Here is an 18,783-nt window from a genome sequence, read left to right on the forward strand (position 1 = left end):
AGAACCCAATATCGGTAAGCTTTGCCCCTAAAAGCAAACCTGAGGGACTTCCCGTGAGAGGGAAGGATGGAGACGTGAAATATGCGTCCTTAGATCCATCGTGACAAACCAGTCCTCGGACTTGGTCTGAGACACGACTGATGAGTGTAAGCACCCTGAACTTCAGTCACATGACTGAGCGGTTCAACTGACGCAGATCTACCATCCTTCCTTGGAACAATGAAGTACCGGCTGTAGAACCCGGATTCTCTTCCGTGAGGAGGGACCACCTCGATGGCCTCCTTCCCCAAGAGAGTGTCTACTTCCTGTTCCATGATCAGAGCCTGCTGGGGGCCCACGCACGTGGGAATCACCCCATTGAAAGGCGGTGGCGGAGCGCCGAACTGAATACAAAAGACCTTTCTCTACAGTACGCAGGACCCAATGAGATCCAATTGGCAGTAGTTTCCACGCTGCCTAAATGGTCTACTAAGGGAACCAGTCTCTCGAGACTGGCCTCTGATGTACCCAGAGCTGCTGGCACGGTCCCCTGAAGCGGAGGACCGGCAGGGGACGGCCGAACCAGGAGCTCTAGGGACCCCCGCAGGGGTGGCGAGCTTCTCAGCTCCGCTACACTTCGGGGCGGAAGAAACTGAGAACACCGCTCGCTGGAGCCAGCTGCGCCCTGGAACTCTGGCAGGGTTGGCAGACTGCTCTCCCGAGGGCACTGGGGGAGACGGACACCCGATCTGCCCCAGAGGGGTCTGCCCTCGTAAGTCCTAGGCACAGCACCAGGACTGCCTCAGCCTCAGCCCCCTAATGAATGACGGTCCTCAGACCCGCGTCATTCCTAGGAAGACCAAGCTGAAGAACCAGACCCTGCAAGGCAGGACCCAAAGAGACACATCGGCAGTAGTTCGCACGCTGCCTGATGGTCTCCTAAGGGAACCAGTCTCTCGAGACTGGCCTCTGGCGTGCCTAGAGCTGCTGGCTCGGTGCCCTGAAGCGGAGGACCGGCAGGAGACGGCCGAACCAGGAGCTCTAGGGACCCCCGCAGGGGTGGCGAGCTTCCCAGCTCCGCTACACTTCGGGGCGGAAGAACTGAGAACATTGCTCGCTGGAGCCAGCTGCGCCCTGGAACTCTGGCAGGGTTGGCAGACTGATCTCCCACACCCGTAGGCTTCTTGGCCGAGAACCCCCTTAGACTTAAGAACGGTCCGCAGATCCGGCTTAGCCTTAGAGGTCCCCGACCCAGAGCGTTAGCTGCCACGGCCCCACCTCGGTGGGGTGTGAGTAGCCACGCTCTGTTTTGCGCCTCTCTAAAGAGGGGCTGGCACGCGGCGAGGGCTGCTCCCGCCTAGCAGCCCCCTGAGCTGGAGAAAGGCGAGGGAGAAACCGCTGAAACGCCGCCGCTTGTCTACAAGCCTCCTGGTACCTGTCGACGACGTAATTGACGTAGTCGCCGAACAGGCCAGAAGGCGCAAGCGGGGCGTCCATAAGGAAAACCCTATCTTCTCCTTCATGTCAGATAGGGTCGACCACAGACAGCGTTTCTAGGGAGCTCAGAGACCAACTTATAATTCAATCAAGTTGAGCCCAATCCCTCATCCAGCTCTCTAAGCAGGTACGTCAGCTTGGTGCGCCTGCAACACTCTCTCTTTTTTTTTTTTTTTTCGGTGTGCAGACACGCACCAGCCTGACCTGCAGCCGCGAGCCTTCAGAGACAACGCCACGCAAGGGGACAGATAGCTCGCGAGCGTCTGTTCCACCCGGGGCATCGCTCTGATATGAATGAGAATAACGCACGCGTCGCCTCGGCAACGCGCGCTGCGATCCCCGCACTCACACTCGCCGCCGTGCCTCAGCAGCGGCGGGAATGTGAGATGTACAGCGGAGAGAAACACAACCAGCCCCCTTTTTTTTTTTTTTTTTTTTAGAGCTGACTGCGCGCCGTTCTCATTCATAATATGCTTGTGCAAGCACTGTTTCATTGACGCGTCCACCTCCTCGGAGGAAGACAGGTCTAGGAAAGGAAGAAGACACGGGCTCGCCCGTCTTCATTCAAGGCTAGTGAAACTCACTCCTCTCTTTTTCTTTTTCAAAGAGAGCCTTCAGAGAGCAGGCGTAAGAAATGAAAAAGCTCACAAACGGGCAGTCAGCTCCCTCGAGAGCTGAAACTCAAGCAGACCACACACAGACTGCGTGTATCCCAAGCAGTGATATAATGTTGTGTAGGGAGGAACACACAGCCCAGAATGCGATCTGCTATCGCCCCAGTGCTTGCACATATTGCTGGAGCCTACTTAAGTGATTGTGCAGGACAAACAACACTAAATAAGACTCACAACATGCAAAGACAATACACATAGACAGAGAAGCGGTTGCTGAATGACAAAAAGCAAACGCCGGCTCCACCGCACGTGCTTATATGCTTTCCGGTCAGTGACGTCACCGCCTATGACGTCTCGCCCTTTCATTGGACATTTTACACTCTGGTTCAGAGCGCGGTCACGCTGAGGGCGTTCCCCGTAGCGTTCGACGCAGCTCGAGTTCCTGGAAGGGAACCATATATAGTCAGGATGCCTTGTTTAAAGGAATAGTTCGCCCAGAAGTGAAAATGTGCTCAGTCTCAGGCCATAAAGATGTGGAAGAGCTTATTTCTTCATCAGATTTGGAGAAATGTAGCATTGCAAGGGATGCAATTTATCTCAATTTCTCACTTTCGAGATGTTTATTGTTGGACTGGAGAGGTGTGGATTACTTGGATTATTGTGATGTTTTTATCAGCTGTTTGGACTCTCATTCTGACGGCACCCATTCACTGCAGAGCATCCATGTGGAGCAAGTGATACAATGCTACATTTCTCCAAATCTGATGAAGAAACAAACTCAATACATCTTGGATGATCTGAGGATGAGCACATTTTCTGCAAATTTTCATTATGGTCCACTAATCCTTTAAGTTAAAAGGCTTTAACTGAAATTATCAGTATTTGTTATACTTAAAGTGTATAAAAACAATATTCTGATTAAGTAGTAATATGGGGAAAAGTCGATTAGTCACCAGAAGAGACTGCAGTGTGTAAGTAGGGCTGTGCAATTAATCGGAAAATAGTTTCGATTTCGATTTTGGCCTTCAATTATGAAAATACAGTAATCGAGAGAAAACGATTATTGCTCCCCATTCCACCCCCTTTCCATCGCTGCATTTTCACGCCTCCATAAAAGCCCAATTTCACGTGCAAATCAGTAAAATCGTGTAACATGACTTTTGCAAAATAGGATGTGCTTTATTTATAGAAGTGTATTAGATTTATTAATGTTTTTAAAAGCATGAAAGAGAACTTGCGTTGTTCCTCAGGAAGATATATGCGCTCAGAGACAGAACAGAACACGGACATGTAAAGTAATGGTTTAGCTCAAAGTGCGCGCCTAAATGGTCAAATACATGCAAACAAGTCTAAAAATGTGGTGCTTAGTGATTATTCATGTAAATCTTCGTCGGTCATGTAATAAATGAACTTAAAGAGTTGAGAATAAAAATACATGTGTAACAGTAAATTGGATCTATGCGGCTCTTAAAGTGACAGCGGGCTATATTCCAGCTGCGACTTTGTGCTTAATATTAATCAAACAACAAAAGACAAATTCAAAATCACACAATGCTCTTGAGTGACTTTTATAGCTTTAATAAGAAACAAATAAAGTTGAATTATTACAGCGAAGACTATGCTGTTTTAGTTTACATTTGATTATTCATTTCTGTAGTAGGCTGTTAACTGCTTGAGACTTGCATAAAAAACATAGTGTTTCATTTGTATCTTTTTATTCTATTATATTTGTCCTTTGCTTTTTTATTACTGACAGTTTAATTATTTTCAACATGGCCCCCTCATAATCATGTTAAAGAGGGGGTACAATGCTGTTTCGTGCATTCAGAGTTATTTACACTGTTAAAGAGTTGGATTCTCATGCTAAGCATGGCCAAAGTTTCAAAAAGCGTTTTGGAAGTATAATGGAGTATTTCTGTGCCAAAAATCTTCCTTCTGGGTTCGTACAAGTTTCGGAAAGTTCTTTTCAATCATGGCTCTTGCTAACGTAAACGAGGGTGGAACACCATATATGGGTATTTCTCCCGGAAGAACGCGCCCGTGCACGCATCGACCAGAGCGAGAGCAAGAGCAAGTGCAACTCATCAATGCACTTCATTTGACTGCACTGCACGGGACTCGCTCGGGAAGAATGTCTCTAAAGAAGTATGTTTTTGATTGTGAGGGAAAGATAACCTTGTTCAGCTTCTCAAAAGAACCCTGCATTACGTGAACAAGTGTGTTTGTTGACGAACGTTTTATAAAAAGGCCCAGTTCGACGCTGGATTTGCACATTGTTTGATACTGAAAGCTGGAGCAGTCCCAGCTATAAAAGATCCCGGTCATGATTCGGAACTGCAGACGGTAAGTGAAAGGGCATCAAACGTCTGTGTTTTGTTTGCGATTGGCGCTCAAGTGCTCATCACTCTTTAGCTCCGCCCACGGCGTGCCTCCAGGAGCTCTGCTTTTTCCGGAGAGAATGGTAAAGTTGTATCTTTCTTTTATAAATATAATAAAACTAAAGACTTTTTGGAGATATGAAGGATGCAATACTACTCTATAGGTACTCAAGATTAACATGAGATTGGGTGAAATTGTGTGTTATGCCCTCTTTAAATAATCATGATTACATTATTGATTATTATGATTACACGATTATCACCAAAATAATCGTGATTATGATTTTTGCCATAATCGAGCAGCCCTACGCGTAAGTGTTTGAAATCTTGTTCGTAGATCTATTGTTTAAAATAATTACTTGCTGCTAGGAAGGAATACATAATTTCCTACCTATCTCTATTTCGTTTTTTTTGTTGTTGTGGTTTATATTTTTGATTGCACTTACTGGCAATTATAATAATTGCCCCTGGGCTGAGAAGGAGCCTGTGTCTTTTGCTTTGCTCCTTTCGTGCACTTAAGTGCGAAGTGGTAATTTCGATTTGAGCCATTTGGCCTGGCTGGTGACTGTGCTAATGAGAAGGCGGGTACAGCGACTGTAAGCGACTGGTTTCAGGAGGGGCCATCCAACTGAGACTGCGCTACTCTGTCACTGAAGCCCTGCGTATGACAAAAGCCAACTCAAAATCATCAGTCCTCATTCTGCTGGATCTGTCTGCTGCTTTTGACACTGCCAATCATCAGATCCTCCTGTCCACACTCTCATCACTGGGATTCCACTTCGCTGGTTTAAGTCCTATCTCACTGGGTAGGTCTTTTAGGGTGGCCTGGGCAGGGGAGGTATCCAAAGCACATCAGCTGGTCACTGGGGTTCCTCAGGGATCGGTTCTTGGACCCCTCCTCTTCTCTACATACACTACATCACTGGGTCCCATCATACAGGCACATGGATTCTCCTACCATTGCTACGCTGATGACACACAGCTCTATCTCTCTTTTCAACCAGATGACCCAACGGTAGCTGCACGGATCTCAGGCTGCCTGGCGGACATCTCGGCATGGATGAAAGAACATCACCTACAGCTCAACCTGGCAAAGACTGAGCTTCTTGTCTTCCCTGCCACTCCAACTCTACAGCATGACTTCACGATCCAAAAATATATGATTTTTGGTCATAAAGATAAGAGTAATACATCTTTTGAATCTGGAAAGACTCTACGTTTATTTGTGTGCACTCACAATAACAACAAGTGTTCTGCCGTCTCGGTCTCTGTGAACTTAAGTGCAAAACTCAGAAACTCTGTGTGTGCTTGATTTACAGACAGAAAAGAAAAAAAAATCTATAGAGAGTGAAGTGTCTACTTTCAAATGAACCAATTCAAATGGAAAACAAATATTCTCAGATTATGTAATCCGTATGAATCATGCATACAGGTGCATCACTACTGCGTAGATGACGAGTCAGTGTCGCTGACTTCATCTCTTAAACCGAGATGAATAAAAGATGAATAAAAGAAATTATTAATGTTAATGCAGCCTCCTTATTGTTTTTCCCTGGCACATTCACTATTGTTTTTCCCTGACACATTCATTATTACTTCTGCGGTGCGATGTGGCAAGCTTTATGCATGCACTTGAGCACTTATTAGGCTTTGTAGGCAATTAAAGGCTCATTGTGATTTAAATGGTTTATTAATAAACGTGTGATTAGTAGACTGATGCTTCAAATGAACGACTACTAATCTCCACTCGCATTGTCTCATTGCATCGAGTTTAAACTTATATTCTTTCCATCCTGATATTTTGTTGGTCTCCATTCCTCATGTGGTGAGGACATCATCCCACCGTTGCGGTCTCTATAATGTTGGTGGCTCCTAGTGCAAGAAGAGGTTTTAGTGGCTGGTGTCGAGCCTTTTTTTTTCTTTTTGCCACAGAACAGCACCAGAACTGGCATCTTGATGGTGAAAAAAGGGCAATCAAGGGCTATCTTGAACACAAGAAGGTTTTACAGAACCACTGAGCCTTACAGTAGATTTCATGAACAGGTCACCTAACCAGTGAGAGAGAGCTTGTCCTCTTCAGTCGGATTCTGGCTGGATTTTCTCTTTGATAACTGAGGTAAATCCTCCAGCAGACTCTAATGGAGAGAGCGAACCACTGATAAAGACTCACTCTCTCTTTTCCATTTTTTTTTTCATGCTATATAGCTCTTCTCTAGTTTTGCTTCTCAGTCTGTGGACAGGAACAATTTTCTGAGGACAGGAAGAATATGAAAGGATTATAGCTTTTCTCTTCCGCTTAGAGAAGGATGTGAAAACACACAAATGTGCACACACACACCGTTATACTGTTATTAGAGCACTAGAGCGTTAAGTTTGATCCAACCACTAAATATTTCAAATATGTAAATATAGGCCTACTTACTTCAGCAATGCATTCAGCTTGAACCACTTAACTTACAGACTCCATTCAAACTTTCAAACATTCATTAATGGAACGTTCAGTGTTCCAAATGTAACGGCCTGCGATTATGTCATTTGCAATATTTGTGTATTTGCATAGTGAATTGTGGTTGGTCTTGTCTTCCAGTGTCTATTTACAGACTGTCATGTTGTGTGTTGATTTCTGTGCACAGCTGAAAAATAAGACACATGCTGAGTGTCACCATAACATCAAAGTATTCGGAAGTAATTTATGCCTAAATTAAAACTTTGAAATTAAAATAAAATGCAACGCTTTCATGCAAGCACAGCTATTTATTTTAAGAATGACATAGTTTAGCAGAAAAACTGAGGTCGGCACAATGAGAATTGTCCATTATTAAAATTGCTAGTTCTGGTCCTCGAATCTTGAGTAATGAAAGTCTAACATAACTACGTGTTTGTATCACTCTGGTCATATTGACAGATTCAACCATGGTCAAATTAATAAATAATGAATGTAATAATACAGTATATCAACAACAAAAAAAAAATGACCGCCAACCCGGCTAACAGGGAACGTTTTCAGAATGTTCTGGCAAGGTTTTCTCAAAGCTATTAGCAAACATCAGTAACATTAATAGAACATTTTGTTCAATGTCATCTTGTATTTAAAGATGTTCTCAAAACGTTAGCACAAAAATATTATTTACACATGAAGGTAAAATGATGCCTAAATGATACACCACTTTACTAAAATGATTCAGACTTCACAAGGCTATGATTCACATTTAGTGGAAAATTACTGTGTATAAATATATATATGTATATATATACACATTCACACAGAGTTTTTTTTTTGCAATTCTTTGTCTAGAACCAACACACACACACACACTCACTATCCGATGTGATCTAGTATTCTCTCTCTTTCTGCCTGCAGACTTCTACAGTATAAATAATGGATCATACAGAACACACTTTCCCATGCAGACCTCTGCAAAGTCCTCACACAACACGCTGTCACACACATGCAGCTGCATTGCTTCAAATCAGCCTCTTTTTTAATTTCCAAACTCTGAAACACAGTAAGAGTTCTTTCTCCCCATCATCAGCACCATCAGTGTTTGTTGACTGCTGTGGAGTGTAAAAAGCACTGTCACTCACACCAAATAAATCAATATAATCTCAAAAAACAACAACCGCAATGTGTTTGTCGAAAAGTCTTGAAGTTTCAGCTCCATCATTCGGTCTGATGCTGTGAGCTGAATCTCAGATGGAGCGGGTCACGAAAAGGTTGTGTAATGCTTTTCTTACTTAGATTTTGTTTGCCTTGTTTCCAGCCAAAATATCTAAAAAGTCTTAAATCAAGAAGGATTTTCTATACAAGTAAAAATGATTGTCTTGTTTTCTGAAAAAAACAAAAACAAGTTAAAATTAAGTTGTTTTTTTTCTGGAAACAAGCAAAATAATTTTCCAATGGGGTGAGCAAAATAATCTTGTTTTCTGTTTGCTTACCCCATTGGCAGATTATTTAGCTTGTTTTGCATACCTTGTAAGTGTATGTCTTGCTATTTGAATTACTCAGAATTGTGAGTTTTGCAAAACATTCTGATTTTATTTCTCACAGTTCAGAATTTATATATCGCGATTTTGAGTAAAACATTTGAAAACACAAACTTACTTTCTCCGAATTCTGAGTTTATTTCTTGCACATTTTGAGTTAACATTTCACAGTTTGAACTTTCTTAGAATTGCAGAGAAATTTCTAAGAGTTTATAATGTGCAGTTCTTATTTAATTTCTTGCAATTCCAAGTTCATACTGTATCTCGCAATTTTGTTTCAACACCTCGAAAAAGATTCTCGTAATTCAAACTTTCTTACTGAAAATTGCAAGTTTATAAAAAAATTCAGATTTTATTTCTAACATTTGATTTAAATCTCAATTTTGAATTTTCTCAGAATTGCAAGGCTATAATGCTCAATTCTTATTTTAATTATCGCAGTTTATTCTTTCTATCTTGTGATTTTGAGTTAACATTTTTTCCCTCAAAATTATAGTATACAAGTATATACTTATAACTTTATATCTTTGCAATTTGAACTTTCTTACTCAAACTTGTTTCGCAACACAACATTCTGATTTTATTTCTTATAGTTTGACACAACTGAGAGTTAACATTTTGCAGTTTGAACTAACTTTTTATAACATGCAGTGACTTTATTTTTTTGTGATTCTGGATTCTTATCTTGCAGTTTTCAGAGTTTTTTTTGTTTTTCCTCTGGAACCTACAGATTCTATTTCACACTCATGAATGCACACATTCACATATTACATTCACAAAATGATTATTTCTCTCAGACCCTTTCGTACATGAAATTAGGCAGGTCACCAGCCCGGACTGGGAAAATCCTGCTGGTCTAGATTTAACCTGCTGCACTGCTCCTTTTCATTTATCTCTCTATTGACTTCTTAAAAATCACAATTATCTTATTTGTTATCTATTTAACAGATTAGAGCTTGCCATATTGCAAAGGTTATTCATTAGACAGTTTGGAGCACTGTCGGATGTTTAGGATCTTACGGGTTTGTTCCAGTTGTCAGAAACTTTTAAGGGTTTTGAGGAGACTGATTTGGTTGTGTTGATGGTTTCAGTGTGCAATAACAGAATCAAAGATGCATAAAAGCACAAGCTCTGCTCAGGACGAGTGAGGTGAAGCTGATGGATGGCAGAAGATGTGAGATGATGGGACTGTTTTGCGTTTCTCTGTTTCTTTCTCAGGTGCGTTTGGTGGTGGAGTTGATTTGGCCTCTGTTCCTGTTCTTCATTCTCGTGTCGGTCAGATCCACCAATCATCCGGTTTATAAAAGCCAATGTGAGTATTGCTATGAATGTGAACATGAGCCACAATTTCATATTTACTTGTGGGAAACTTTCTTTGAGACATAATTGACAGCTTTGTGCACATTTTGTGAAGAACAGCAACTTAGACTGAGATAAAACTCAGGGAATCATAAAATACTTTAAAAAGTACTGGTTACACACCTGATGCACATTGTTTCCTTTTCATTTTGTAACATTAGAACTAAATAAACTTCCTGTGTTTGTCAGAAAGTGAAAAAAGAATGAGATAATCTATTGTAGTGATGCACCTATATATGCAAAGATATATATATATCAAAATTTGCAAAAAAGAAAAAAAAACAGAACAGATAAAGGTTTATTTCACAAACAATTATCAAATTTATTAAACAATCACAGCTCATATATGTAACAATGTCACATTTTAATGATATCATTATGTTTCTACTCAAATTCGTTGTTAAAAATATAAATAGAATAATAAAAAATAATTTATAAAATAACACATTTACATGGTTGCTATAACGACTTGTTTACAGATTTAAGTGTTTAATGAAGACGACAGGTTAAGCAAATATATAGTAATACATTAAAGAACGCCAAATACAACATCTATCATTTGATTTTGGCCATTAAATTGACAGAATTGAAGTTCAAGTTCAGATTTTGTTTCACATCAAAAGTTACAAAGCACAAAACCTTTTGCCATTATTGGATGACAGGTGTGCTGATAATAATATTTAGTGAATTTTTCATGCATTATAAACTAAAATATCTTATTATTTTAGAAATCAGTATTATTAACACATACTTTTGTTTCCTGAAATGTAGAGCATCATTACTAAATTACTTGAACAACACCATAATTATGATTTATAAGTAGGATTCATAAAGCTGCAAACACTAACTGTGACTGATTGCTTCCTCTCAGGCCACTACCCCAATAAGCCCCTCCCATCAGCAGGTGTGTTGCCATGGCTACAGGGCATGCTGTGTAACATTCAGAACCCGTGTGTCAGTTTCCCCACACCTGGTGAAGCACCTGGACAGGTGAACAACTTCGACAACTCCACGTGAGTGTCACACCAACACTGTGCAACACCATCATGATGCATTGTGTTAGTTAGCATAAATATATGGACGCAATAAATCTCCAAACTAATGTAGACCCAACATATAGGAAGCATGATAACTGAATTAAAATAGCTAAACTGCTTAAGCATTAAATTGCTGAAATGGTATCGTCTTCATGTATTAAATCGTATTTAATATTCAATGTAAACTTAATTAAAGTATATTAAATAGTCATTTAAATATGTTTCATATTATCATAAATTAATTTACACATTGAATCTCTAAATAAATGTAGACCCAATATATGGGAAGCATAATAACTGAATTAAAATCTTTCTATTGCTATATTTAAATGTCTTTATAAATATTAAAATATTTTTGTTAAATCATTTATTAAACGGTATATTAAATTATATGTAAACTTCATTTATTAAAACACCTTAATAGTAATTGACATAATCTGTTTAATAGTATCATTCATTCTTATTTATACAATGAATCTCCAAATAAATGTAGACCCAACTTATAAGTATAATCATTTATAGATTTTAATTTATTTATTTTAATATGATTAATTTATAAGAGTATATAAATGCATTTAATAAAAAGTTTAAAATTGCTCTCTCTCTCTCTTTATATATATATATATATATATATATATATATATATATATATATATATAAATCAAGCAATTTCAACTTTTTACTAAAGATGTCATATAATGCTATTTCATGTTTTCCTGTATCTCTGGAGTGTTACAAGCTGTTTATGCGTATATAAGATCTGTAAAGTTGCAAAGATTAAAGTCTCAAACTCAAAGAGATATTCTTTATAAAAGTTAAGACTTGTCCTAAAACGGCTCATTCAAACACGCTCCCACATGTCTGCGTCACGATGTGGGAAGATTTGCAAAACAAGGTGTAACTTTTATTCTTGCTGTAGTGTCGTTGCTGCCACTGCTGCCATGTCCTGGAGACACTGTGTTTCATTGTGAAAGTGAAAGTACTTTGTTTGGGCTTCCAAATGAAGTATGCAACAAGAAATCAGTGGTTAAGTTGTATTTACAGCACTGTTCCAGGACAGTACAACCCAATATTAGAGTGTGTGCAGCACATGTCACGGAGGACTGTTTCCTGAACCTGGAAGAGTAGCCTACAATGTGAACACTATAAAGTGGGGCAATTCCAACGTCGCAAGGACAGTCTGGTGCTTATGACTCACAGCCTGTAAGTATGTTTCGATATTTGAAGAATTTGCTACTAACTATTCAAACGCGAGTTTTGAGAAGTGTAGAGTAGTGCTTGTTTGGCATTTCTACGATCACAAATGCAGACATGGTAATGTTTACGTGGCGCAACGCGTAAAAAGACGTTATGAGTCATTGTAATCAGTAATTATGTCCTAACTGAATGCAACAAATGCCTCGTTTATAATGGGCTTTATTGTTTTAGTCTCTCACAATACGGTAAGGGGCGTAACATAGCTGGCCAATCAGAGCACACCTCGCTTCTCAGAATGATCAGCTTTAAAATCATTAATAAAAAATCGGCGCGTTTCAGAAAGGCGGAGCATAGAGGAGCAATAATGATGTGTGTTTTTTGAAACTCGAACTGTGTAAACACATTGCATTACACCAAATACACAAAATAATGTTCTGTTTAGCAAAATCATTTGACCCCTTTAAATGTATTTATATACTGATATAAATCGCTCGATACACACACACACACAGTCTATATATATCTGCATTTATGATCGGAGAAACGTCAAACAACAAGCACTACTCTACGCTGCTCAAATCTCACGTTTGAATCGTCAGTGGCAAATTCTTTAAATAAGAAAACATACAGGCTGTGAGTCAGAAGCGCCAGACTGTCCTTGCAAAGTTGGAATTGTCCCTCTTTATAGAAACAGTCTTTGTGCAAGCCGGCATTGTAGGCTACTCTCCCAGGTTCAGGAAATAGTCCTCTGTAAAATGTGCTGCACACACTCGAATATTTGGGTTGTACTGTTCTGGAACAGTGTTGTAAATACAACTTAACCACTGATTTCTAGTTGTGTCCTCTTTTGGAAGCCCAAACAAAGTAGTTTCGCTTTCACAATGAAACAGCGTCTCCAAGACATGGCGCCGGCGGCAGCAACGACACTACAGTGAGAATACAAGGTCCGCCTTCTTTCTTTGCATATACATTTGGGCAGTGTTATGAAAATCTCCCCACATTGTGATGTAGACAAGTGGGGGCGTGTTTGAACGAGCCATTTTAGGGGGGAGTGGCAGAGTCTTAACTTCTATAAAGAATATCTCTTTGGTTTTGAGACTTTAGTCTTTGCAACTTCAGGGATCTTATCTATGCACAGCTTGTAACACTCCAAAGAGAAGAAAGGAAAACTTTAAATCGCATCATATGACCCCTTTAATAATTTATTAAATAGTGCATTTAATTAAAATATGAATTTTATTTATTAAACATATTAAAATCTCGAATCATCTCTAAATCCTCTATATGTCTATTCATTTGTTTCTTTCTAATGTTGATTTAGAGTCACAAAGATTTTAGTTGAACTTCAGTCACTCCTGGCAGATCCTGATCTCTTCAGCAGCGTCAAACTGATCTCTGAGGATATCGGTCAGTGGACGTCTGTCCTGCAGAATGCAAACCCAGTCGCAGGTGAATGTCTGGCTTTACTTTTCAAAACATGCTGATGTTTAACATAACATTTGACTGTATTGATTGAATATTTGACTGCTGATCTGGTTTTGCTGGTTACTGGTCATGTTGGAGGACCAACTAGACCAGCTTCGGCTGCTTTAAACAGGCTTTTTGTTTCAGCATTTCATCTCAAATCGATACACAGCTTCGTGTTTAGGTAGGACTGCTGTTATAAACGCTTCAGAGTCCCAGTTCAGCTGTTCATCAAATCCATCAACACATAAAATAATCGGCAGCATTTCCCCAGTATGACGCTCATGTGTTGTGAGTAATCAAACGTGGGCTTTTGAGAGTCATTATTAGATCATCAGCAACACATCATCAACTTTCATAATGTCTTCAAAATAGAAATAAAATAGAGGCAAATGAGTCAGCTGTTGACTTGCAGTGAGAGTTTAGATCAATAAAATTTATTTGCATCAGATACACATTTCAAGTTAAAAATATGCCTTTGAACTGTTAAAATAAAAAATTAAAAATGTTTAAATATTATTAAATTACTATTTTAATATGCTTTATTAAAACACATTTAAATGCAGATATGACATATCACTGTTTCTTGAGATAAGGGACAAAAGTACTTTTGAAAAGTGACAAACAAAAAATCCATACTACATTCATTTGAATTGGATATCTTCATAAACACGAGTCTCATCTATCATACCATGAAAAGGAACAGGTTTTTTATTTAACCACTTTTTTAAAAAAATTACATTTACTCACTTAGTAACTTGACATTTGTCAACTCCGTCGGACACATGAAAATGTTTTATTTTGTGTGTTTGATCAATTCAACAACACTGTAACGTCTTTAAGTGTGTAGAAATGGTGTGCCTTAGCAAGGTTAAGTGATAAATTGCATTATATACACTTTTAATATTATTTAATATTGTTTTGGAATTAGCCATTTTAAATTACCGTCATTTAGTTTACAAATTTTTTCATTTTTAATATATACAATCAATGGTTTTGTGCACACAAGACACTGATAAATGTAGATAAGTTGGTGTTTAAATGCATGAACACACTCAATTGAACAAATGAAACATACATTTTTTTATAAAAATGAAAAACCTCCATCTTACGGTGTTGACGCATAACTAACGGTGTTGACACACAATTGACGGTGTTGACAAACTAATCGAGAATTAAACTGAATAAAGATATTTACCTAGTTTTAACATGGAAAAGGGAGAGAGTATCAAGGGAAAGGGTATCAAACTTCAAACAAAGAGTACCTGGTGACAGGATCTTTAAGGCACACATGAAAATCACATTGGGCGGTCTATGTCCAGCATTGTAGTATTGGAACGTCATCTGTGGCTCACGCTGACAGAGATGAAGGAGGCGGATAAGGTCCCCTTCCTCGATTCTCCAGTTTCAGCCAACAGCCTGTTCGGGACGGATAGACTCGGTGCAGATGACAGCAACTGTCTCAGCGGAACGAGCCATGACTATTCAGCGCCATGCGGTCTCCTTCGAGGAAGGGACCGTCCACTCGCTCAAGGCTTTCCAGAGAATGCTGGGCCTTATGGCAGCGGCTTCGCCAGTGCTTCGTTTGGGTCTGCTTCACATGCGTCCCATGAAGCAGAGGGTTCCATTTTCAGCTTGGCGTCACGGTCGCCATCGCATAGCGGTGACTCGGGCCTGTGTATCAGCCCTGAGCTGTTGGAGGGACCCTTTCTGGCTGAAGCGAGGTGTGATCTTTGCGCACAGAAGGAAAGTTGTCACGACAGACGCTTCCAACAAGGGTTGGGGAGTGCTGTGAGACGGCAAACCGACCTTCGGTCTTTGGTCTGAGGAGGAAGCGGGTCTGCACATCAACTACCTAGAAATGCTAGCAGTGTGCCGTGCCTGTCAATTCTTCCTGCGGGACATAAGGGGACACCACGTTCTAGTACGATCAGTTATCTCTTTGCCTCCGAAGACAACTCTCACTGCCCAATCTATTTTATGAGGAGCACGGATGCCCAGTCTTCCGCTCTACCCGTTCCCTCCAATCGCTCTGCTACCTCAGGTACTCAGACAAGTCAGGGAACAACGGCACAGGCTTCTCCTAATAGCCCCCTTCTGGAGGAACTAGCCGTGGGTGTCAGAACTTTTCCAGCTGCTGGAAGCAGCCCCGTGGCCCATTCCCTTGAGACGGGACCTCCTCTCTCAAGCGAACAGCATGCTGTGGCATCCATGGCCCGAGTTATGGGCCCTGCATGTGTGGCCGCTCAACGGGAGCCTTTTGTCCTCCCAGAGCGTGTCTTAAGCACTATGGCAGAAGCTAGAGCCCCGTCTACTAGACGCCTCTATGCTCTGAAATGGTCTATTTTCTCGGCTTGGTGACAAGACCGTGATTTGGATCCGGTCACCTCTGAGGTTCCAGTGGTTCTCTCGTTTCTGCAGGGGCTGCTGGACAAACAGCGTTCCCCATCCACCATCAAAGTTTACGCTTCAGCCATAGCGGCTTTTCATGCCCTATTGCTGGTCGTTCGGTGGGCAGAAGTAGTGCGGTGGTCCAATTTATACGAGGCGCCAGGAGGTTGAACCCTCCTCGCCCTTGTACAGTTCCACTTTGGGACTTACCAACCGTGCTGAGGGCCTTGAGAGGCCCCCCGTTTGAACCACTGCAATCTGCGAGCCTGAGATCGCTCTCGTTTAAAACCACTCTGCTGTTGGCACTGGCATCGGTTAAGCGGGTAGGAGACTTACAGGCCCTTTCTGTCAACCCTGCTTGCCTGGAATTCGGGCCTAACAACTCCAAGGTCGTCCTGAAACCAAGGCTGGGTTATGTACCAAAGGTGCTCTCCACTTCGTTCAGAGCCCAGGTCATATTGCTTTCCGCGCTTCCCCCCCTCGATGGACGACCAGGAATCGTTCCTGCTCTGCCCCGTCAGGGCCCTAAGGGTATACATCGAGCGTTCTGCCTCGTTCAGAAGATCAGAACAGCTTTTTGTCAGCTTCGGTAACCGCGCTAAAGGTCACCCTGTTACGAAGCAAAGTATCTCCAGGTGGATAGTGGATGCTATCACCCTAGCATACTCCTCCATGGGCTTGCAGTGCCCCATTGGAGTCAGAGCCCATTCCACCAGAGGCATCGCCTCTTCCTGGGCATGGTCCAGCGGGGTGTCCATTTCAGAAATTTGTGAGGCGGCCGGCTGGTCCTCGCCATCCACATTTATGAGGTTTTACAACCTGGACGTCCCCCGCCTTGCAGGCCAGGGTCCTTTCTGCTTAAAATTCGCCGTTCCGACTAGATAAGCTATCTCTGGGATTCCTTGACCATTTCTGCTCAAGGCCCTCCTTCTCTTGGAAGATCCATATTATGGGCACTAAGTGTCTACTTCGGGACGACACCCAGGCCATGGTTGACCCGGTGGCTCAGCCTGTGCTTGGTGTAATTTTAACTCCCCTGGGCCCTCCCATGGGAGTCATGTTTGAGTCGTTCCCCATCATAGCACGGCGGGATTGTATTGGTTCCCATACAGCGTCTTACGACGCAGTACGAGTGAAATATCGACAGGGAACACACTCGTTTACTAATGTAACCTCAGTTCCCTGAGATATGGGAACAAGTACTGCATTCTTGGCCGTGCTATGAGCTGCACGCCTCAGTCGCTTCTTTCGAAGAAATCTGAGTTGCGGCGGTGAAGCGGCCGCTTATATAGCCAGAAGCCCCCCCATTTTGGTGGGCTGCATAGCCATAGGCTTGCTCATCGCCGCCACTGTGCCACTGGTTTGTTTTTATCGCACTGCACGAACCAATGGACGTGTAGTTTCAATGCGTGATTGAAAAGGCTTCAGTGAAGAGGAAAAAAGGAGTTTTTATGTGACTGGTCCAGAGGACTTTCTGGTGGGGTGTCTATTTAATTTAGCCATCTATTCTGCATAGCTCTCGACCTTTTCTTTGCTTTCCTCCAATACTTTCTGCGGTGCCTCTTTGCTCTTGGTCCTAATTCTCCTATTTGTTTTACTGTTTTGTTTTGGACCCTGTCCTTCCATCTCTGTCTCTCCTTTTCTAACTGGTCTCTTCTGCTTTCTGGGTCACTGTTAATTCTTTCTCTCATTTTTCTCTGGTACTCTCTGTTTCTTTTTCTTTGCTCCTCCACTGACAGTTTTGGTCTAGCCATGTCTGCCTACAGTACAGATAAAATATATTAAGATCTTTTAAATATCTTAATATATTTTAAATATATTAAGATATTTTAAGTCAATCAACATGTATACTTAGATCATATTATCATGTTATGTAGTTGCTATACATTACTTAATGAGTATTTTGGAGCACTTTTCCACTCCGTCAGCTTACAGGTCAACACCGTCAGACAAAATATCTCACGGAGTTGACGTCTGACGGAGTTGACAAAACAACATGTTTTTTCAACTTAATCATGTCTAATAGATGGTAGCCATTTTGATTTTCCTCAGTTGCCAGCTGCCACTAAACTAAACCAAAATACCAACTTTTATTTCAAAATTCTTGATTAAAATCATCCCTACTTTGAAGACAGTGTTGACACATAAAAGCTGTGACCACAGGGATTTCAACTTGTTTGCTGAATATTTTAAAAAATTTAAAACATACGAGACCATGTGTTGGACTGCTGCATCCATCAACAGAAAGAAGTCAAAGGGGGTCCTCAGGGTTAAAGCTGACCAAAATATGCCTGATTTATTTCAAATTTGAAAAATATCTGACGGAGTTGACATGAATTGATGACAGATTTTGAAAGGCTGTTGTTAATGTATAAAATAATGCAATGTTCACTTTAAGTATTTTGTGATATTTTATTAAGCCATCCAATTAACCTCATATTCATATTTGTGCATTTTGTGCATTTTAAAACCCTTTTTTTTGCAGTTTGATACTGTGACCTCTACAGAGGACGAGTTCATTTGCATGGGCTTTCATAGTACAGTGCCGGTATTTTATAAAATTACTATGAAATAATATAAATATATACAAAACTAAGGATCTAAACATACACAAGTCTTTCATATCCAACGTTTAAAGCCTTTTTAAATTAAACAATTTATTGTTTTTTAAGGCAAATTGTAACATTTTGATGGGGGACATGTTTTGTCCCTTATTTCAAGAATCAGTGATATATTTATAATTAAATAGTAATGTTAAAATTATTTAGATAGGTAACATACATTTTTAATCAAATAATTATTTCATTTTCTAAATATCATTTTGAGCAATTTCTCTTAGAAGCTTGTAAGAAACCTGGCTTTACTTATCCAGACATAATGCTT

At 40.8% G+C, this 18,783-nt stretch overlaps 1 protein-coding gene across 1 annotated transcript in view; it reads left to right on the forward strand.

Annotated features, from left to right (window-relative positions):
* The window catches only part of LOC306881704 (phospholipid-transporting ATPase ABCA1-like), a gene marked incomplete at its 5' end in the record, with an annotated part of 140,791 nt that overhangs the window by 10,904 nt on the left and 111,104 nt on the right, over nucleotides 1-18,783 (forward strand). The window contains 5 exons of the mRNA XM_079435923.1: nucleotides 9,671-9,764; nucleotides 10,683-10,824; nucleotides 13,367-13,494; nucleotides 14,873-15,233; nucleotides 16,822-16,919. Of these exons, the coding sequence (XP_079292049.1) occupies nucleotides 9,671-9,764; nucleotides 10,683-10,824; nucleotides 13,367-13,494; nucleotides 14,873-15,233; nucleotides 16,822-16,919 (823 nt within the window). The remainder of the gene's footprint in view (nucleotides 1-9,670; nucleotides 9,765-10,682; nucleotides 10,825-13,366; nucleotides 13,495-14,872; nucleotides 15,234-16,821; nucleotides 16,920-18,783) is intronic.

Source organism: Barbus barbus (genome assembly GCF_936440315.1).
Source record: "Barbus barbus genome assembly, chromosome: 2".
Lineage (NCBI taxonomy): Eukaryota > Metazoa > Chordata > Actinopteri > Cypriniformes > Cyprinidae > Barbus > Barbus barbus.